This window comes from Gymnodraco acuticeps, unplaced genomic scaffold, assembly GCF_902827175.1.
Source record: "Gymnodraco acuticeps unplaced genomic scaffold, fGymAcu1.1, whole genome shotgun sequence".
Taxonomy (NCBI): Eukaryota; Metazoa; Chordata; class Actinopteri; order Perciformes; family Bathydraconidae; genus Gymnodraco; species Gymnodraco acuticeps.
Window position 1 is genome coordinate 514404 of NW_022992032.1, and position 23756 is coordinate 538159.

General features: G+C 39.9%; 1 protein-coding gene across 2 annotated transcripts; it reads left to right on the plus strand.

Annotated features, from left to right (window-relative positions):
• Window positions 1-182: 182 nt before the first annotated feature.
• On the plus strand, window positions 183-20857 carry eloa (elongin A). 2 transcript variants are annotated; one of them, XM_034201632.1, is made up of 12 exons: window positions 183-308; window positions 3714-3770; window positions 4161-4273; window positions 4904-5502; window positions 8360-8664; window positions 9755-9866; window positions 13017-13169; window positions 13944-14041; window positions 15065-15245; window positions 18101-18230; window positions 19072-19257; window positions 19355-20857. In XM_034201632.1, exons 1-12 carry the CDS (start codon window positions 237-239, stop codon window positions 19419-19421), a joined length of 2073 nt encoding a protein of 690 aa, XP_034057523.1. In that variant the 5' UTR covers window positions 183-236; the 3' UTR covers window positions 19422-20857. The 2 variants fall into 2 exon arrangements, with proteins under 2 accessions (XP_034057523.1, XP_034057524.1); XM_034201633.1 differs by having other exon boundaries at window positions 19072-19253.
• Window positions 20858-23756: the final 2899 nt, after the last annotated feature.

A 23756-nucleotide genomic window follows, 5' to 3' on the forward strand; every position in this document is an offset into this window, starting at 1 on the left:
CGTGACGTACTTCCGACTTTTATCAATAATTTATAAACAGTAGTTTTTTCACCGAATGTTTCTTTACTTGTATAGTGTAAATGTATTTATTAATAATATTTGAGTAAAAAAATAATATATTGTAATTGTTATGCGTCTGTTGAGCTTAGTAGCTGTCACTGAACTAGCGGAACCGATCCGTTTTTTTCCCCATTCAGATGAAGTAGTTTCCGGGCGACAGGGTACCAGCAGTAAACATGGCGGAGGACCTGCTGGAAACAGTGGATAGACTTCAGTCCCGGCTCCTGGAGAACCCGGAGCCTCGAAAGGTAACGTTTAGACGGATACATGGTGTGTTTAGCACCGAATGCGTCCCTAAATGAAACACTTTGTCCCGGTTCCCTAAATCTGAGCCTCACGGTAGCTCTCCGAAAGTCGCAACCGTTTTTTAAATGCTGCGTTTGAGGGCCGCCTTCGTGCTCCGTCTTCTGATAATCTTTTCCGTAAAAGAGAATGCAACACCTTGTTCTTTTGGGTTGGAACTGTAAATACTATTTCCATAGTACAGTCGTTTTCTGTAATACTTGTTTTATTTATAATTTAAGTAGTTAGATAGTAGAAAGTAAAAATCAACTGAAGTAATAACGAAAAAAGAATGATAAACATGATGGTTCTAGTATAAGCATCACAATTCACATCAAGTAATAAAACAACATTAATTATTAGTTTACACTTGTCTCAGGTTACTTCAGGTTAAGAGAAAAATATATAGGCTAATGTCAGCTCCCTATCTGATAATACACTGACTTGTTTTTTCACTAAAATAAATAAATAGTTTATTAAAAACCTAGGATTTGCACATCCCCTATCCTTTATAAATACAAATGGTACTTGATAGTCTTGTCCGAATATAGCCCTCACAAATGACTTGAGTAAATAATGATACGCTATGTATTAAAAATGCTTTATCAGATTTATAATGTATACATGTGTGTTGTTATTAAAGATCTGTAGAATTTTTCTGATTAAAAAAACAAACAGTCAAAAAAACAACTTGAAAAGATATACATGAATCTCAGATTTTTTTTAAATGAAGAAAGGACTTTGTTGTTATTTTAATTGGCTTGAAACTAAGACAATGAGTGTACATCAGTATATCTTTCACCAATCCAATACACATGTGATTGGAGGTCTTTATATATCTTCCTTTCCTTAAAAAAAGACTCTTGGTGTTACAGAAGTAACATACATTTAACTTAAAACTAAGTCTTAGTTCAATCTTGATCTAATTGAACATACATATGTATATGTGGATGTAACTCCTGATATGTTTGCATACTGAATGCATGGTGAGGGTAACTGTCAAAACGACACTTAGCTGAATAGATCTAATTAGATAATCAAAAGTTGACACTATAGAATAGAATGTCAGTATTTCCAACAGTCTGTGAAGGCATCATGTGAAACGTCACGACAATTAAGGGGTTTTAACTTGTAAAAATGCACTTCTTTAAGATTACATTGGAGCTACTAATAACACTTGTCATCTCAGTTAAATACCGTTCATAGACAATTTATGTGTTATTAAAATAATAACATCAGACACAACGTAATTTATCTTGTGAAGAAACTCGGGGCCAGAGTAGCCGTTAGCCTTCTAGCTAACCAACGTTAGTGCGGAAAGTACTGACAGTTACACCGACTCCAGGCCTGTAATGTGAGCTGATAAATGTTAGTTCATGATATACAACAGCTACACATCAATGCACTGGGACCGAACTCTTAAAATGTGTCAAATTAAAAGCGGATAAAGGAAAATTAACAATGTCCGACCACCCCTTTGTTTACTTTCATTCTCAAATGTAACCTCCCAAAACAAAGCAGTCATGGTGTGTGAGATTTAGAAAACAGAAGATATACTCCGTGTTGTGCAACATATTATTTCATTTATTCAAAATGTTGAAATCACAGCTGAGTGATTTGACTACAGCCCGGACCCGTTAGGCCACGTTATAAAGTCTCCATGAGGATACAGGCTGCTACATGCTACTGTTCAGTCAGACACTGAGGTTTCTTACTTCACTGCCACTTACAGGCAGGAAGAGATCCCTAACCTCCGGGTAAAAAGCAGGTGTAGTTTCTTTAGGTCGGATTCTTTTTAAAGCACATAATGAGAACAAAGGGATTCCACACCTGAGTTTTTTAGTTGTACTTAAGTCACACTGAAGAGAGGTTGCAATTAAATCGTGAACAACTGGTTGTGATGTGCATGCCATGTATACATATGTGCATTTGGGCTGCAAATCACTATTACTTGAACTCTTCATTAACCTGCCCATTCATTTGTTAATGAATCGTTTTTTCTATTACATTTCAGAAAATGTTACACAAAACATTACACTTGCTCAGAGTCCAAGGTCTTAAAATGTATTGTTTTATCAGTCTGAATCTTATATTCACTTATTATGTATGATATAAAATAGCTATATTCAATTGGAACATGTCACAGTTACAACAGCTAAACCAAATAAAGATAGACAAATATATTCTGCCAAAAAAACATTATTATGAAACTTGTTTACAAAACTAAGCAAGTTACAATAACTGTACACTAACTTTTTACTGTACATATATACACTTATTTAGCTGTGACAGAGACATTGAAATGCCAAATGTGTTTCAAAATATCAATATCATTTGGTGGGGGTAGATTTTTTATTTAATTTATTTGATCTTAACATAGCAAAACAAGCATATACAAAGGTAACATTAGGTTTAACAAAAACAATTAACATATTTAGTTTTATATTTTAAGTGGGTTTTCTGAAAATGTATTGAGAAAGTTTGAAGTTAAAATAATCTCTTCTCGTTGCTTTCATCCACATTAATTTGGCAGCAGATGGAGTTTGCTTTATTGTCATGGAGATAGCTCAGTTGTTGCCATGTGACCCTTACCATTGAAGTTTAATAACAGTTTGATAACAGGTGGTCGTCCATGATAACTGAGCCAACTCCATCCACTGAGGAAGACCTTCAGATGGGGTTGTAAAGTTTCACGCCTAGCTGTTAAAAATGTGTTTATGGATAAATAGGGACAGTCTGTTTTTGGATAAACCAGTTAATGAACCTTATAAATGTAAGAATGTCGTGACATTAATGCCAACATCCTATAAACATATTGTATTGTCATTAAGCAGTCCTGTTTATTGATTTATCATTGATAACATACACCCAAAGATATTAATTGGTATTTATATCACAATATACTGTCATATATTCAACCCCTAATAATCAGCAACATGTTTTTAATGGTTCTTTTACAACTACCGGTGCTCAGAGAATATAGGTATTGTAAATTAACTCAACTTTATGTATTTATATATCCCCTTTCATGCAACATATACAGTGGTACAGTAGTATATGCATCCCAAAGTGCTTCACACACAAAATATGCAAGGCTTATAATGACCAATAATAAAAGACAAAATGTTAAAAATCTATTAATATAAGTCAATATAACAAAATAAACACCAAGGATGGAAAAACAATGTCAATAAACAACAATTAAAGCTTAAAAACCTTAACCTTTACTCTTTGTAAAAAATGTAAATGAAGAATACATTTATTATCTTTAATAATACAAATGTAATGGCACTACTGGTATTACTCACAACGTGTGGACCTCTGCTCTGGTATTTTAAATGTGTCCACTGAAATCCTTTCTTGTTTTTCAGCTGCTGAAGACTTTGAAAAGACTGGGGGAACTTCCCATGACAGTGGACATACTGGTGGTAAGGAGCCTCCTGATTTCTAAACTAAAAAAGACCCACCAAAAATATGATGCTGCAGTGTTGCAGACAGGAACAGTAAATGTAAAAGGAGCTCCTAAGCGTCTATAATCACTGACATCTCCATCTAAAATGCAATAATACAGCGTTTGTACTATGCAAGAATTGGACCTTTTGTTTAAAGTTATTTTGAGAGAACAATTATTTACTTAGTCAGCTTTCTATTTTCCTTCAAGCGCAATTTACAGAAATTCAATCAGATCACTCGGCTGAAGTTGCCAAAGATATGATAACAGCTGGAAATATAAGTATTATTAACTTATTTGACTGCTTGTGTTGTTAAATAATTAAATCTGTGTGCATGTTTTGACTTTCCTCTGCTTTCTCTTGTAGGAAACTGGAGTGGGGAAGATTGTGAATTCTTTTAGGAAACACCAACTTGCTGGAGAGGTGGCAAAAGGTCTCGTTGCCAAATGGAAGAAACTGGTTCCTCAGTCTGCAGACAGGTGAGTGCTGCATACCTGAGAGTGCACAAACAAACAGTGGTATTAGGGAGTGGAGAAGTCTTTAATATAACTATTGTAAAAACTTTACATCAAATATAAATATACCAAAAGCTAAATACAGTATAATATATGTAGTATTGGGATTTAAAGCGTAGAGCTGTACAGATATTTAAAAAAAAGCTAATCAACACTATTTAAAATGTACACAATGCCAAAAATAAAACAATGTTAGTGTTGAGGATCAAATCACATTTGGGTGAAATAAAACACTTTGGAAAATCTAAATGAGTTGAAAATTGTGGGCTGGATTTAAAAATAAAAACATACGGTTGCATTGTGAGAATGTCTCGTGTATCAGTAGATTGTTTTACTCCTGATCATTTTAAAACCTATTAGAGGCCTAAGGATGTCAATTAATTTGGTAATCAACAAGGAAAATAAACATAAAAAAGGAATTTGTGTTTTTTGTCAAGCTTTCCTATTCTGTTAATTGTCTCTCTGCCCGGCATGCATTTCTTTCAACTTCCGGGTTGGGATTTATTGTTCCAGTCTTAATAAATCTCTGGAGTTAAAGGAGAATGAATTATTAATATGATATGTTTTTATCCTCGGTGTATGTTTTTACCTCAGACCCACCAACAGCCACATCAACGAGGCTCCACGCTCACACAATAACTCTGAAGGCCCGGAGGCAGCAGGAGGCCACAGACGCACCCGGGAGCCCTCCCCGGAGGAAGAGCCCTCCTTCATGGAAGAAGAAGAAGAGGAGGAGGAGGAGGAGGAGGAAGAAGAGAAGGAAGAGAGAGGCTATCACACAAACTACTCGCCCTCTCCCCCCCACCAGGAGCAGTATACCCCTCCACGGCGGGGAGGCTACCAGTCAGACGAGTGCGAGAGCCCCGAGCACGAACCTGAGCCCGAGCATGAGCCGAGTCCTCCTCCTCCTCCCCGAAAAGAAGTCCGCCACGTCAAACCAAACAAAGAACCAATCAAAAATCACCACCACGGGTCCCACAGCGACAGAAACAGGGACAGAGACGAGGAGCGGCGGCAACGCCATGCAGAGATGAGTAGTGATCGAGGAGGAGAAGGAGAAGCCGATGAAGGGAGAAAACGCAGCGCAGACAGAGAGCGACAGCAGAGTCCGGTACAGAAGTCTGCAAAGCACAGCAGGAAGTCCACCACACAGGAGGGCAAGAGGGAGGAGAAGAAGAAGGGAGGAGATGAGGGTGAGTCTGATTGATGGAGAAGGTTGTGTTTGATAGAAGAGGTTAATGGTGACACCAAAGATAGCTCGGTGATAGCAAAACATGAATAGATTGGATACACAGGGTGTCCACGTGGTCTTAAAAAGTATTCAAAGTTGATCAATCAATTTAGCGAAAATGAAGGCTATTAAAAAGTATGAAACGGCATTTTCCAAGGTTTTACATTTTGTAGCTTGTTTTCAATAAGTATATGAATGGTCCAAAGAGGTTGTATTCTACAGTCTGCCTGAATGTAATCATTGCGTAGGTGTGTAGTGTGATTCTGTGTAGTTTATTTATGGCATCCCGTTGGATTGGACGTCATCTGAACAGGACATCTCACGCTCACTGCTTGATAGCGCGGAGGTCCGTTTACGCCGGTTGTTAAACATCGTTATGGGGAAATGCAAGTCTGCGTCCAAATGGTTGGAAGATAAGGAGGAAGGACAATCAATACTGTATATAGTCAATGTGAGGTAAAGTGTGTCGCCAAGGTAACCGGTTAAAACTCCAAGTGGCGATGAGGTCTTAAAATGTGTGGAAAGGGTCTTAAAAAAGGTCTTAAAAGGTCTTACATTTGACTTCAGGATTCCTGCATATAACCTGATATATAGAAGAATAAGCATAAAGGCAATTCAAGTGCTTTATGTAAAACAGAAAAAAAATCAGTGATGGTGCAAAAGAAAGAAACCAAAAGAAATGACATTCAAATACAAAAAACATTTTCAAACAGAGAAGTCATAAACCTTGATTTAAATTCATTCAGTGGATCTGCTGTTTTCTGGGAGTTTGTTCCAGATATCTCCTTAAAGATAACAACATAACACATTCATTTATTATACAGTATTTATACATTGACATTACACAAGTACATGATAGGAAAACAGAGATGTCGAGGTGGCTGAGTGGTTAAGGCGATGGACTGCTAATCTGCTGTGCACTGCATGCGTGGGTTCAAATCCCGTCCTCGTCGTAGAAAGGTTTATTTCAAAGCACCTGCTGCAATATAACAAAAAGCCTGGAAGCAGAGATGAGTTAGATACAGCCGCTGGACCCTTTTTCTTGTTTTGGTGTTCCAGAGCGGGAATTGTTTACACAAAGCTTACAATGCAGTTGCATTTCATAAACCTTTAATTGTTATATTCGATAATGATACTTTTTTTATCAGATGATAAGATGTGTAACTCTGCACTATGTTTCTGTTTCATCATCCACAAAATGTGCAACACCCTGCACGTCTAGTTGAGATACAATCTGTTTGTTAAGGGACTACCGACAGGAAGTAACCCTCTTCTAATTTATTCATGCGTGTGTTAAGGTACGGCTAAAACAATTACAAATTGTTAAACATTTACAGGTTCCAGCGTCTTTTGTCAAAGGTAACTTTTGGGCCAGAGTAACTTTATTACAGATGAAGAGTTGAAAGGGGGAGATGGAGGGGGGGAATGCTTGAAATATTCCGAGGACTCGGGAGTCAACCCGCTTTCTTGGCAGTGGATACAGCCGGCTCAAAGAGATACGATGATCTCCGTGCTACGGGTGCTCCTTGCATGCATGCAGTGCCATGTAATATCCAAGGATTAGAGACGGTTGGATGCTGATGTTTTGAGCATTGCAATATATTTATTTTCACTATGTTATTTATTTATGATTATCTTTAGGCTCAGCAAAGATTTGATGTCAGCTGTTGCTGTCTTTTTTTCTTTAGTTAATACTGAAATAGAGCCCTGCTGTTTTGTTAATGTCGATACAGTAGCTGTCCTCTTTAAATGTCTATGCTTAAGTTTTTATAGGTGTTGCTATCTGCTTTGTGTAGCGTGGTTCTACAAGCAAGTCAGTGCATTCATTGGGTGGTATCAGAGAGCTACAAGGGTCTGTAAATGCAATGAAAACATTTGGCCACAGCAAATCATTTATATTAAACATGTACTTTTTACTTTTGAATACTTCAGTACAAAGGATGTATTGAATAATTTAAGGGATATATGTGTACACATATAAATAATTAGTCAAAACAGGGCTAAATTTTACTGAATTATAAAAGGTATAATATGTGGTAAACTGAAGAGCCGTTTGGGAGCCGAAAGAGCCGGCTCTTCTTGGTGAGCCGAGCCAAATGATCCGGCTCACCAAGAAGAGCCGGAATTCCCATCACTAAGTCTAGGGAACAGCTTGTTAAATGTTCACATTTTCTGCTATTCATTGGCTTACAGAATAAACTGAATATCTTTGAGTTTTGGAAAATGTTATATAATAATACACTTCATTTATATAGCTGCTATATAATATGTAATCGGACAATTGTGTCATGTGCTCTATCATACATGACACAATTGTCCGATTTATTATACTTTTTTTTAAGATGCCTCCATTCATTGGTCTCCTTTGTTTACTTCCGTAACATAGTAAGATCACTATTTGACACCCTCGCTTCTATTGGCTAGCGCTTCAACACGTTGTACGTGATTGGCTAAAGGATATCTCTAACCGGTTGACCAATCATAACAGCTGACCTTTTTGAACATTAAAGCGTGGAGGCACAAAATACATATATGAACCTGAAAATGTATCATAATAGCTCCCCTTTAAAATTATTTGCTTTTTTGTAAACTAATGACTGAACATTTAATCATTTCATCATGAAATTGTAGTCTAATTGTATTGAACTTGAAGTAAAATATTTGGTCTGTTTAGGTTTGCAAAATTAACCTTAGTAGGAAATTATGTTAAATTGGCGTTGATTTAAATGATTTATTCAGTAAGCAGAAATGTCGGGATTTAAAGTTCCTGATTTCCCATCCCATTCTGCATCCCCTAACTTTTCCACTTGTGTTTCCAGGGCAACCGCGGGCGCCGAGGGAAACTCTGCTCAAACAGGAGGACGATGACTTTGAGACTCCCACCATGTCCTTCGAGTCTTTCCTCACATATGACGCCCCGACGCCCGTTAAGAAGAAGAAGAAGCCTTCATCCTCCTCCTCCTCACACAGTCGACCATCCCACTCTTCCTCCACGTCGTCCTCCCATCGCTCACACTCCCCTCCCCCCACCTCTTCATCCAAAGGGAGCAAAGCTAACGGCACGCAGAGCAGCAAGAGGCAACACTCAGGCTCCAACTCGGCTTCAACGGAAAAACGCAAGAGGGTAAGAACAGCGGTAGAGACTAAAGATATATTTGTTTACGAATATTAGGGATGCAACCAATAATTGTCAGAATGTTGTTATAACTTCCTGCAGCCCAAGGTGATGTAATGTGATGTAATATTTGAACAACAGTCTTTAACAATAAATAATCAGATAAGCATCACATATTTACATTGGAGCCACCGTCAACTTGAGAAAGTTTGTTTAAAGAATTAACTGTCATTCAAATAGTTGTTGATAGGTTTTTCTGTCAACTGACTAGTCGATTTAGTCGACAGTTTTAAATGAAAACCCTCCATGTTTTGATGCAGATGATCTGAAGAGTCCATGTTGTGTTGAAAATACTTTATTAAGCACTAAGCCCAACATCAACGCTGTTTTTTTTTGTAGCAGCGTTGGTTTATCTCACTGTGAAGGATTTTTGGATATACAAACACATATAAGGATCATTGTTGGTTTAAATAAAAAAATTACATCGAGAATTCATCAGATAAAAGTTGGAAAAAGAAATTTAGAGAAAAAAAACTTAAATTAGCGCCAACTTAATCATAGTAGTCTTTTGCAGAAAGATTAGCAATGAGGAAATACTCGAGATTTAATATCACCATATTACCGTAAGAACGCAAGTTATGCCGTGAATTAAGCCTATTCATTAGAAAGCAACCGATGGATTTGATTGAGGAGCTTTAGTGCATTAGGAATTACATCACACCGGAAAGAAGAAGGATATCGCCACATTTCTTTCTGTGGCACCGCATCACTTCCTGTGTGTCTTCATCATGTATTGCAAAGTTAAGCCATGTGTTTCTTAGACAAAAACTTTTTTTCCAAGTTTTATTCTTGTAGATTTGTGATTTTAGATTCTCAGAGAATAATCAAATTTTCCTCCAAAATGTTACACTTTAATATAAAAGGATTATTGTTGTAGTATGGTAAAAGCATATTTCCCCAAATATGTCATATCACTGCTTTTTTTCTGCCAATTTAATTTTCGTTTGCTTTTATTTATTATCCACTGTATTTGAATGCTTTATTTTAAAAAGTTGTTTTCTGATCCTGCTTGTTGATGTTGATCTGTTTTTGTTTGCAGGCGGTGGAGATCCCTGCGTCTCTCCCTGAGATCCCTCTGCCAGCCATCCAGCCCAACTACAGACCTCTGCCCTCCCTCGACGTCACTCCGCTGTCGCCTCAGAGACGGAAAGGTAACGCCCGCACCTCAAAGCTTCGTGTCTGCTATTTGAAGTATCATTCTTCGTAACCATTAAGGGGACCATCATTCCATAGCTTTACGAACTCAGTTTGTCTATCTTAATCCTCATATTATCTATTTTTAAACTTGGTCATACATTTCTACCACAGTTTCCTCTTTTTCTTTTATGCTGACAATGCTTTATTGTGACCTTCTGTGGAAGGAACAGGGTTACAATGTGCCCTTTCTCCGAAACCAGCTTTCTTAAATGTCATGTAAACAAGAAATCTGAGGCCTGTACGACGAAGCCGGTTCAACATAACCTGGATATGATTGAGTTACCCGGTTTACCTAAACAAAACAAACGCGCTCTCGCTAAACTGTCCTACGACGCTGGTTATCAACTCGTTAACTTAAGCCAGCCGTTTCCTATCTAGTTAGGTGCGCGTTCACATGAAAGGGGTGGTATTTGGAGCATTCGACCAATCACAAACATGGACAAGCGTACTGACAGCGCAGCGTCATACTTCCTGAATGAAAAGTGAACTTTAATATTAGACATATGAAGAAGTTAAACTTTAAACATCCATGACTTAAACACTTTATCCAGGATCAAAGCCACATAGCTGCACCTGCAAGGTGTGTTGCTTAAAATAATACTTCTGCATACAGTATGTGACACTGTGAGTGTTGCACGGCCAGATACGGCTCAGCTGACTCAGATAAGGAAATATATGATACATTATGATGTGATGTGCCGCGGACTGTACTAAGTCTTAATGTTACTCTGATCCGGTTACTTATGTTGGTGCAGATATTTAAGTAAGCTTTCTTAACGCTAATGTTATATTAGTCAGATTGCTCTGAAGATGGGAGGTGATATTCTATTCATGTTCACGTTCACACAGTCGGTGATTTTTGCCGGCCGTCTTTCCTGCAACGGCAGCTTTTCTGTATTTCCTTTCTCCTGTAATATGACTTGATCGCTTTAAACTCCGCACACTGAGCTCTGATTGGTCAGCAGGCGGTGCTTTCACTGAGTTGAGCTCTTAGCCTGCAACCTAACCTGCTCCGGACCAGAGGCTTGGGGCCTATAATACGAATCAAGATTTTCGTTTAGCAAGCTAACTTCTGGGATTTCCGGTCCTACGAAGCTGGTTCATACGGAGCCCCCTAGGGGACATGGAGAAGACATTTTTTTTTATTTGAACAAAACAAAAACAACAAAGTTTTGCAAGGTATCGTAAAACCCCTTTGCAGCAGATTGTGACCAATTCTTGATGTTTAGCTCGGATGACGGCGCGTATCGAACTGTTCTGATAAAAACGACTCTGTAGCTCGTTGTCTACCTTGCTATGTTTGTAAAGTCATGTTGTTTGTATTTTTACAACGTTATGTTCATGAGTTATTGATCCGCGAAATTCGAATCTGTCAATAACTCAGCTCAGAGGGACGTACAGTCTACAGCCTACTGTCCAGGCAGTCCAGTACAGGCACTGTGAGTGCAGACGTCGATGTGTTCCATTATCATTCATATCACATCATAATGTATCATATATTTCCTTATCTGAGTCAGCTGAGCCGTATCTGGCCGTGCAACACTCACAGTGTCACATACTGTATGCAGAAGCATTATTTTAAGCAACACATTAAGTTGACGAAACAATCAGTCAAATGTAATTAAAGTCAGATCGTGTCTTAGACGGGGCATATCATAAACCTGTTAATGTACGCATTCAAACACTTGTTCTTTTACCAGCTGTATTCACCTTGCAGGTGCAACTATGTGGCTTTGATCCTGGATAAAGTGTTTAAGTCATGGATGTTTAAAGTTTAACTTCTTCATATGTCTAATATTATAGTTGACTTTTCATTCAGTAAGTATGACGCTGCGCTGTCAGTACGCTTCTCCATGTTTGTGATTGGTCGAATGCTCCAGATACCACCCCTTTTATGTGAACGCGCACCTAACTAGATAGGACACGGCTGGTTTGAGCGATCGAGTTGATAGCCAGCGTCGTAGGACAGTTTAGCGAGAGCGGCTTTGTTTTGGATTAAGTCAACCGGATAACTCAAAACATATCCAGGATATGTTGAACTAGATTTGTAGCATAGGCCCCAGGCCTCAGGTTAGCCGTTCAGCATAAGTTACCATGGAGATCTAGCCCGCTAAAAAGAGAACCAGCGTCGTAGGACCGGAAACCCTGAGTTTTCCCTGAAGTTAGCCCGCTAAGCGAAAATCCGGCTTCGTAGTACAGGCCTCAGGTTTCTGTAATTGTGGAAAGGGATCAGAGGACCCCATATTCTTCAAGGGACAGTGGATTTTTAGGGCAATTATATGGTTGACGGGGTTTCTTCTTGATTTAAGAAATGTACAGTATGCTCACAAATAGAAAGGTATGCATTTTCAGTTTTTACAATCTTAATCCCAACCCAAGAGTAAACATAGGAAATAAAGTGAAACAAAGGAATAAAGTGATAGTTTTGTAGTATAAATAACAATGATAACAGTACGTTAAGTAGTATGTAAATAAATATATAGCAATGAAATAGAACTGTAGACAAGAAACGTAATCATTTATAACAATTAACTAAAGGCAACTGGTGGAAAATATGCAAGTAAAGGAAGAGAAAATAATGTATAAATATATCCAAGGCTGTTGCAGTACCATAGGAAGTCCCAGACACGGAATATTCAATTAAAACTTTATTTAATTTATTGATCGCAAGGCATTGCTTATTTATTACAAATGAAACAAAACAGAAATCAGACATTTTAGATATCAGCCTAATTGTACTGTTTACGGAATACTTTTTTTAAAAGTAACTTCTTGTACAACGCCAAAACTTTCTGGATGTTGCTTCACATTGAAACTACTCCACAGCCCATTAGGTAAAATCTCAGTTAGCTAAAATACACTTAGAAATTGGCAACCCATGCTTTCTATATATGGTGAGGTGTTGGGGAGGCTTCTCCACCGCTAAGAATTTGGGTGTCAAATACGTAATTGTTACCTTGATGTTCATACAAGTGAATCTTTGCTTTTGTGCCAATTCTAATCTTGTCCTTCTTGTTTTTTCCTTCTTGTCACTGTATCTGTAAGAGTTCGTGCTGCCCTGCTGTGTCAAACTGTCTGACTCTCACTCCCTTCTTTACTCTCAGTTCCTGTCAGCAACGATGAGGAGGATTCCGGCTTCACAGGGAAGAGATTCAACTCTAAGATGACGGTCTACTCGGGATCAAAGACCGCCTACCTGCCCAGGATGATGACTCTGTACGAGCAGTGCATCCGCGTACTGCAGAACAACATCGACTGTGAGTGTTCCTGTTTGTTCATGAAAAACACTGAGTCGCACTAGAGCACCTGCTGATGCCTGAGTAAGCACTGCATTGGAATGCATGAGTTACTACTATAGTAAGTCTCTGGAACAAATAGTGAAGCTGTTATAGAGGTGCCGGAGAGGTGTGGCTCACCACCTGGAAGATAAACAGAAAGTCTTTTCACAATTACTGGATAATGTCAATATGTACTCCTCTGCGGTCACTTCCCATCTCAATTCAAATGTTGCTCGCAAACATTGTAGTTCCAAAGTTCTCTTACCTTAACCTCAATTTTATTTTCAGTTTTAGAAACATTGGGTATTTTTTTCTTTTTTAAAATATATTTCATAATCCTGAGATTAACCTGTTATGACATGTTTAAATAAATAAAAAGATTCTCCCAAATCAATCAATCAATCAAAGTTTATTCATATAGCCCAATATCACATATTTTACATTTGTCTTAGGGGACAAGTTGAAAATCACAAACATATGCAGTGTAAATATAAATAAAATGTAACATGTACAAATATTTACTTTGCAATACCTTAAAAAAACACTATCTTGTATTTTTCTCCAAAAAAGTGGTTTTTCATTAAATACATAATCACATTTGTAATATTACATACTTGCCCAAAGTAGCAGTAGTCAAGACTTTATACAAATCAGAACCGATGTTGTGGCATTGTTCCTTATCACACAAGTGGCTGGTTGGAACAAACAGACCCTGCTGCACAGATGTGACTCGGTGCTTCTGTGCTCTTTCAGCCATCGCTGAGGTTGGAGGAGTGCCGTTTGAGATCCTGGAGCCGGTGCTGGAGCGAGGCACTCCGGAGCAGCTGTACCGCATCGAGCAGAGCAACCAGGTAACACACAGAACACTTTCAATACTGATGTCCTTTGTCCACATCATACCTTCCATTGTGTTATGCTCTTTCTATGGGTGGACTAGACACTGAGTGACACCTGACATTTTTGTTCAAAGCACGTTTGTTGTATTTTAAACATTACAAAGCACAATTTAAAATAAGGTTAAATTTAACAAAACATAAATAATATATACACACAAAAAACTCATGTCGGGTAAGGGAAGGGACATTTATACAAGGGTATCAATAATATAATTAATGAAAGGGATTCCACAGAGATCACATTTAGGATTCATATTAATTGTGGCTATCTTTTTACTTTAGACCAGGGGTTCTCAAAGTTTTGATGAGTGAGGGCCAATTTAGGTACCCAATATTGGATTGAGGGCCGCCCAAGAAAAAACGGAACACAAAATAATTCCGAAACAAATCCTTTCTTTATTGTACTAACCAATTACCGCAACTCGCGAGATGCCTAGTTGCCATGCAACCAGTAGTCTAGCAAACTTTCCACAAGCTGTCATTCATAATTTAGGAATGACAACCCAGGGGGCGCAGTTTTACCATTCTTAAATTCCATTCTAATTCTTACTAGATACAACCATGGAGGATTAAAATATAACGCATGCATTTCAGCGTGTCACATTAACTATCGCGGGCCGCCAGAAACATTTCCGAGGGCCGCCATTGGCACTTTGAGAACCCCTGCTTTAGACCAATGCAGCCTATGAGCAATTCTTAAATGTGTTAATATATTTTTTAAAGAAATTGAAGGTAAGTGTAGCTACAGATTGCCACATCTCAACATATATGTATCTAATCCTTTTCCCAATTTCCTCTTTAAGTGAGACTGCTGAGATTTAACAACTGACCTGGTTTATTTTCATTCACATGTGTGTTAAGCATTTGCTTATAACAAAACAAACTCCTTGAATGTTTAAACTTATTTGGCAATAAAACTGATTCTGATTCTGAGAATACTGATGGCTCTGGCATTGATTTTGTTCTCCTCTGCTGCAGTGGTTTACGGAGGAATCTGACGAGCTGTGGATGCGTCACTGTCAGCGGGACTTTAAGCGCGAGTCTCCTCAGGAGTACGAGTCGTGGAGGGAGATGTACCTGAGGCTGCACGACGAGCGTGAGGAGCGCCTCAGGATGCTCACCCAGAACATCTCCTCCGCCCACGCCAACAAGCCAAAAGGTAGGAGAAGCTCTGGGACAAAATGAGCAGCAATCAATACATCTAATTTTATTTTTAAAGGACACATACACATACAGTTTAATGCAGTTCAAAGGGCTTCACAGATGACTGACAAGCCCAAAAAAAAATCAAAAAGTACACCGTTAAACTAAAATGTTACAAACACTTTAAAGCAAATGGGAGGCGTGTGGCGCAGAGTCCTGCATCGGGTCGGGTACCCGACGGGTGACCCGGAAAAAAATAGTGATTCGCGGGTGGTATTTTTTCAAACGTTTTTTTCAGGGTTCGGTTCTGGGTAAGCCATGTGTTTCTTAGACAAAAACTTTTTTTCCAAGTTTTATTCTTGTAGATTTGTGATTTTAGATTCTCAGAGAATAATCAAATTTTCCTCCGAAATGTTACACTTTAATATAAAAGGATTATTGTAGTAGTATGGTAAAAGCATATTTCCCCAAATATGTCATATCACTGCTTTTTTTTCTGCCAACTTAATTTTCGTTTGCTTTTATTTATTATCCACTGTATTTGAAAGCTTTATTTTGAAAAGTTGTTTGATGATGCGGGTCGGGTCGCGGGTGTTGCATAATAAATATATGAAAATAATAATAATTGCGGGACCGCGCATAATCATAACCTCTGCAGCACATCAATCTGCTGCTGTGCGCGCCACATTCGAAATGGCTGAGGTGAAGTTCTCTAGCGGAGAATACAGCATTTTAAATAAGACTTCCTCAAGAGCGAAATCCAACGTCTGGGAGGCTTTTGGTGTCCTCCTAGATCAGGGGTGGCCAACCTGCGGCTCTCGAGCCGCATGCGGCTCTTTGCCTAGTTTCATGCGGCTCTTCAGTTCATATTGAATTTTATATGTGTGAGTTTGGGGGAGAGACACTGACTCCTGACTAATGGTGCACGGTGTACCGATACTTGAAAGGTATACCGCGATACCCTGCCGTTAAAAACGTTACGATTCCTCCGTTTAAGAATGACGGCGGAAAGTACTCCGGTGAGAAAGCGCCGTTTAAATAAGAGCCGTGTGTGTTCAGCGCTCTGCTTCCACTCCCTGCTCTGCAGCCGTGCTTGCAGTCCCTCCCCTCTCAAGCACGCTCAAGTGCCTCCCCGCTCTTGTGCACGCGCTAGCTGCCAGAGCATGTGAGAAAACGAGAAGCATGGCTGCAAGTGGGAGTGCAACTGCCGCTGCCCCTCGGCTTGTTGACAAAAAAGACGCCAGAAGCGAAATGTGGAAGTATTTTAGCTATATCTCTGACAGTGAGGGCAAGCCTACGGACACCACAAGGCCTGTCTGTAAGAAATGTATTAATTGTATTTAATACGAATTCTTGTCATTTATTGTATTTATTGTTCTCATTGTTTAAAGGTTGTGTTATGGTTATGGTTCTGGTCTGAAATAAAGCACAATAATTACATTTAAGACTGTTTCCCTTTTTTTAAGAAAAGTATCGAAAAATAATCGGAATCGCAATTCTTGACTTGGTATCGAAACCAAAATGTTGGTATCGTGACAACACGACAGTTAAACCTGATATTTAGTAGGTCTGTTAAGTATTGAATGCTGATAATTCTGACGTAATTTGGCCGGTCAAAGTTGTTTGGGCTCGGATAAAATTGCTCCGTTACTTTCGTCCTGTGTTACTTTCGTCCCGTGTTACTTTCGTCCCGGCTCTCCCTACGTGTGTATGTGTGGTGTCAGGTGTCAGTATGAGAGGATGACAGTGCGTCTAATTTTGATGTGGCCCAAGAGCCAATCACAATAATACCTGCGATGCAGTGAACCAATCACCTTTGAGGGGGGGAAAACCTATCGTTGATTAAACACTATTATCCAGTGTTTCCCCTACCATTGTCTTGGAAGGGCGCTGCACCCCGCCAACGGAGCCCCGCGCCCCCCCCCTGAAATTCAAGGTGTTTAAAAAATATATATAATTTTTTTTTAAATATATATATCGCACCAAATTGCAAATAATCTATAACTACTGTCACTTTTCACATTGAACATGTGCTCTTTTATTAAATAAACTAAACGCTTTCATTTGAAGTTGTGAGTTTAGTGTTTTTGACCCTAAGAAACACTGATGCATTAATCAATAACAATAATCCACAGCTCCTCTCTCTGCTCCAGAGGATTTAAAAAAAAAATATCCCAATGCCACAAAAATGCATCAGTGACGTGGTTGAAATCTTGTCTCCAGAAAACAAAAAACTGAAACAAGCGGTATCAGTGACTGTGTGTTTGATGTGGCTCTTTGCAGTAACATAGAAAAAATGTGGCTCTTAACCTCTGACTGGTTGGCCACCCCTGTCCTAGATGGAGAAAAGAACCAACATCCCACGCTTTTTGAGACAAATATGCCCCACTGCAGTCAGCATGTCGTTGTGTCCCTGAGACCCTTCACCCCAAATTGCTCCTGTGGGGATTGTCCACAGTATTGAGTATGTAAGTCGCTTTGGATAAAAGCGTCTAACAAGTGACATGTGATGATGTAAATGTACGGAGACAATGAAAAAAATTCAAATTAAACTAATTCTTAATTTCCCCCAAAAATAACTCTGAATATCATTTTAAAGCTATACAACAATAAAGTTAGTGTTAAATACAATTAAAATAAAACAGAATAACATATTAAATGTTTTTAAAATTAAATTAATTGATTCATAAAACGACAATAGAAAATTATAATTTTTTAGAACTAACAATATCGTAAGTGAATCATAAATTAATCCAAAAACAAGTTTCTAATCAAAAGCCTTCTTCCATTAATATCTACACAAACATCACCATTTGTTGTTGAAGTGTATTTGTTAGTGTTTCAGTGCTGGTGTTGTGTTGGTCCTGGCAGGGCGGCAGGTAAAGATGGCGTTTGTGAATTCTGTGGCCAAGCCGCCGCGTGACGTCCGCCGCCGTCAGGAGAAGTTCGGCACCATCAGCGGTTCTTCAGCCTCCTCCACCTCAGCGGCCGCTCCCATAAAGTCAGTATCGTATTTTTCATTCAGGTTTATGACATTGGTGTTGAGATAGAATAAGATACAGATGCATCACTATATGTGACTTGTATTTATGTATGCACAGGGAGTTCAATTTTAAATATTTCAAATCCACTCAAAAAATGACTACAAAATATTTGGAAATTATAATAACATTACATACAATTTCAATTGGCCTCCTTCAGTTATGGAATTACCCACTGTCAACATGTTCAATGATTGTTAAAGTAAAAGTGTGTATTATTCCAATTTGTTGGCACATTCTTTCTCCATATCCTCAATTTTAGATATCCATCTATTTCTTTAGACAAAGACAGCATTTTTTGATGCATTTTTTATTTTAATTTCAGGACATTAAATTACTGTTTCATGTTTTTCTGCCGTATCAACATGGATAATTTAACAAACTCCCTTCACATTTTGACGCAAACAACACCCCACTTCATTAGCTATGCAGTTAAAGAAAGCATAATATAGTTCTTAAATATTTATACAATGAAGTACTCAGTTAGTTAATTAACTGATTTATCAATCAGCAGGAAATTACTTTTAATTAATCAATTGTTCAAGTAATTTACAAAGCAAAAATAAAAATAAAATACTTTCTCTTCTTAGCTTTTTATGCAGGGATTTGCTGTTTTTCTACATGTTAAGGACTTAATTATAAATCAGTTAATGGGAAGAAAATGATCAGTAGGTAGAAACCTCATGAAGAGAGGAGGGGTCCCTCTCCCCTAACCCAACGATCAATTCAGGACCACCCAAAAAGTTGACCTTTTGTTTTACATACAGCAACGTGACCAACTTTTTTTCCCTTCCCTTTCAGAATAAGACCAGCCACCATAAACTACTCTGCAGAATCGATGCGCTCCTCTTCCTCCCAATTTAACCCTTCTGCAGGCGTGTCCCGCTCCTCAGCAGCAGCAGCAGCAGCAGGAGGAGCAGGAGCAGGAGCAGGAGCAGGAGGAGGAGGAGGACCTGCCGCCAAGGACAAGCCACAGGTCAAAAGTAAGTGTTTGTGTAAAGGGCTTTGAGTTTAGGATCTTTAAAAGGGACTACATTCTTTTTCTATTTGTTCTCAAATCTCCCAACGCTTTTTCCTCTGGCAGAAATCGCCCCCATGATGGCCAAAACTATCAAAGCTTTCAAGAACCGATTCTCCCGCCGATAGTGTGAAAGAGACTGAATGTATTTTATCAATTCCAACTGTGTTTTTAATTTTTTATTTAAGTTGAGCAAAATTGTAATGAAGACCCCTTCATCCCAACACACACACACACACACACACACACACACACACACACACACACACACACACACACACACACACACACACACACACCATCATCTTTACCCATCGAACATATCATAGGAACTTTTCAGTATTGCTTGAAACATGGTTCGTTTTTTAAAATGAAATGACGGTCGATAGGTTCGAGCTCCGTGTAAAAGCAATGAGTCAACCCCTTTTTACAAGACGCAAAGGACACACACGCACACAAATACACTCGCACTTGCAAACACACAGTCTGTTACTTTTTCTTGTTTTCCAGCAAACTTTTAAAAAAGGAATAGCTCCACTCCTTTTGGGAAACACTATTTTTCCTAGTCAACAAAAAGATTGATACCATTCATGACTGTATGTTAAATATGAAGCTAGAACCAGGAGACGCTTAGCTTAGCAGTCTAACTGGAAGCAGGTGGGACACAGCTAGCCTTGATCTTTACAAAGGTAACAAAGTTAGTTGGAAACTACTACTATTTTTGTACATATTGAAAAACTGAGAAACCTATTCATATGTGGTGGTAGGGTATTGCTGAAATGCTAGCTGTTTTCCCCCGTTTCCAGTCTTTATGCTAGTTAGCCAGCTAATGGCTTTAGCTTCACAGTTTAGCATACACAAGATGGAGTGGAATAATCTTCTTATGTAACTCTTGGCAAAATATAAATTAGCATTCTCCTTCAACTAAAATAGCAAACTTTTCTTCATGAGACAGAAAACAATACGAATTCATTGATGTTTTAAGATTAGCTGTTTTTTAATCACGATCAAATGGTACACTACATGAGGAAAAACTTTAGACTACATAGCCTACCGTTGCATTTTTTTAATCTTAATTGCATGCATGGTGCACGTCAGCCGAGACAAAAACTGGCTCGTCAAAGACCCTGCTTTTTAAAATCAAACAAACAGATGCATATTTAAACGTTTCTTTGTGTAGGGCTTTACTGATATCAGTCAACTACACACACGCACACACATTGTAGACTTATTTTCAACCCTCCTGTGGTTTCAGATCATGTTTTCCTGCTGTTGAATGTGTGTGTCCCTGTTGTTAATATATGCACACTGTGACAAATGGCTTGAGGGGGAGCTGAAGAGACTGCAGGAGAGAAGAACATCAAGCAAACGCAACAACGGGGAAATTATGTAATAGGACGTCTGCAGCTTCAGTTTCTACAACATGATGATGAGATGTATTTATTTTCAACACTGGGACCTGGTACCCGACAACATGGGCCCGAATGGAATTAGATTAAAAATTGTAATTTTATTAGATTTTAATAAATGTTATATGGTCATTTTTATTAAAATTGACTTTTTGCCCTTCATTTTGTCGAGGTGATTTATTGAGCACACATCCCTGTGCTTTCTTATGATCTTCTTTCTTCTTTTCCGCAGAGGAGATACACCGTATTATTACTGTATAATATTGTTTTCAACCTTAAATCATGCAGCATTTATTACCAATTAAACCTAATACTTGTGTTTTCTCAATTGTTTCAAATATCTCTTATCATAAAGGTTTATCCTGCTGAGTAGAGTAATTTTAGAATTTTTACATTTATGCTTTATTTTAGTTTACTTTTCACCTTATTTTGCCTCACATTTTATGAAATCTTTGATATTTTAAAATTAAACAATTCTGAAAACATTTCAAGTAATTGAGATTTGCATATTTAAGTTAATTTGTCAAGTTAAAATATTTTGAATCAAAAATATTAACTAATGAATTCTTAAACAGTAATAAAGATTAAAGGTGGGGTAGATAATTTTGGAGAAACCAGCTCGAGTGCGCTAGAATTTGAAAATACACAACCGGAAAAAATGTGCCACTTCCTTACAGAGCCCCTCCTCCAACACACACGAACGCGCACATGACCAATGAGGGCACGAGATACATTTATGCACAGATGGAAGGCTGACAGGCAGGTAGGCCATCTAGTTATTTTAGTCGGGCCGGCTCAGATGATTGGTTGTACTTTTTACAGTACTACGGCTTCCACAGATGAAATTTTTTTTTATGGATTTTTTTGTCAAAGCACTTAAGATATTCTTTGCTATCGGGATGTTAAGTATGGAATGCCATTTAAGCCAAAATTAAATAAATACATAAATAATTAAATAAATACATTGTGGTGACACGTTATTGGACATAATTCACCTTGCTTATTGTGTTGCCACACGGACCCTTTAGTGGGGAACACCTGTAGCTTTAGCTGCCATTCCTGCTAGCTCATCAGGCAGAGCAGTGCATGTGTTAACCTCTCTGAAAGTAATGGATAATAAAGATTGGAACTCCATTCTTAATACACCGCCTCCGACTCTCTTTTCACGGCACTACACTGGTGACCCTGACTTTTCCGAGAAAGTTTCCGGAAAATTAACGAACATGGCTGAGCGCGATGTTTTCATAAAGCTGCCGGAATTCTGGGAGCACACCGCGGAGGCATGGTTCGCACACGTGGAGGCACATTTCGCCTGCCGACAGGTCCGTGACGGGGACCTAAAATACTACCATGTGGTAGCAGCGCTGGGGAGCTCCACGTCGTCCAGGTTGGTGGGATTCATCGCAGCCCCCCCACATCATGGCAAATATGAGGCGATTAAGGCCCTTCTCCTTAAGACATTTAGCTTATCTGCTAAGGAGAGGGCCCGCCAGATACTTGACATTCAAGGCCTAGGAGACAGCAAGCCATCCCAGCTAATGGAGAAAATGCTAAATCTGCTAGGGGGGGGAAGATCCCCGTATTTTATTCACGGAGATTTCCCTGCGTCACTTGCCTCCCCGGGTACAGACGACGCTGGCCAACACGCCTGTCACGGAGCCCCGTGCTTTGGCTGAGGAAGCGGATCGTTTTTTCCTGGCTACGCAACAGCCCGGGGCAGAGACGTTAACCGCGACGCTCAGCGGCCCACCGGCAGTCAAGAAAGCGTGGCGGAGGCCGGACACGGCTGTGGCTAGCCGGCGTGGAGACGCCGGAGAGTGCGTTTACCACGCACGTTTCGGGACAAGGGCGAAGAGATGCATCGCTCCGTGCAGCTACAAACCCCCGGGAAACGGAGGGGCCGGCGCTCAGTAGTGGCTCTGAGCGTCGGCGGCACGTGCAGGCTCCTCTTCGTCAGCGACAGCGTTTCGGGGAGCCTGTTTCTGTGTGACACGGGCGCTCAACGGAGCGTAGTTCCAGCGTCGAGTGAAGATGTCGCCCGTGGGGGGCACGGACCGCGATTGACGACGGCTAACGGCAGTCCCATTCGCACGTACGGCGTGAGGCCTATGTGTTTGTGCATCGGAGGACAGCGTTTCAGCTGGGATTTTGTGACAGCGGACATTTCTTTTCCCCTCCTCGGAGCGGATTTTTTGTGTGCTCATGGACTCTTAGTGGACGTTAAGAATAGGCGTTTGGTTGATGCCTTAACGTTTTCTTCCCTCGTGTGCACACTTGGCAGCGCAGCGTACGACGGGCTGTCAGGCTCGCTGTCAGGTGCAGACACGTTTCTCAGACTGTTGGCCGAGTTTCCAGACCTGTCGCTACCCACCTTCTCTGCGCTTACCACTAAGCATGGCGTGGAACACCACGTCACTACCGGAGGGCCTCCTGTCTACGCCAGGGCCCGGCGGTTGAACCCTTCTAAGCTGGCTGTAGCGAGGGCGGAGTTCGCAACCATGGAGCGCCTGGGCATTGTCCGCCGCTCCGACAGTCCTTGGGCTTCCCCCCTGCACGTCGTTCCCAAATCGAATGGCGGGTTCCGCCCGTGCGGGGATTACCGCCGACTCAACGACGCCACTACGCCTGACCGCTATCCGGTGCCGCACATTCAGGACTTTTCGGCGCATCTGGCCGGTACGGGGGTGTTTTCCAAGGTGGACCTGGTGCGTGGATACCACCAGGTGCCCATGCACCCCCTGGACATCCCCAAGACAGCAGTGATAACGCCTTTTGGACTTTTTGAGTTCCTGCGGATGCCTTTTGGACTCAAGAATGCCGCTCAGACGTTCCAGCGCCTGATGGATTCGGTGCTGCGGGACCTGCCGTTTGTGTTTGTTTACCTCGACGACATACTCGTCGCCAGCGCTTCAGTGCAGGAGCACCTGTCCCACCTCCGAGCCCTTTTCACACGGTTCAACGAACACGGATTAATCATCAATCCTGCAAAGTGCCAGTTCGGGGTGTCGGACATCGATTTCCTGGGGCACCGCGTCACCAAGGGCGGTGCGACACCTCTG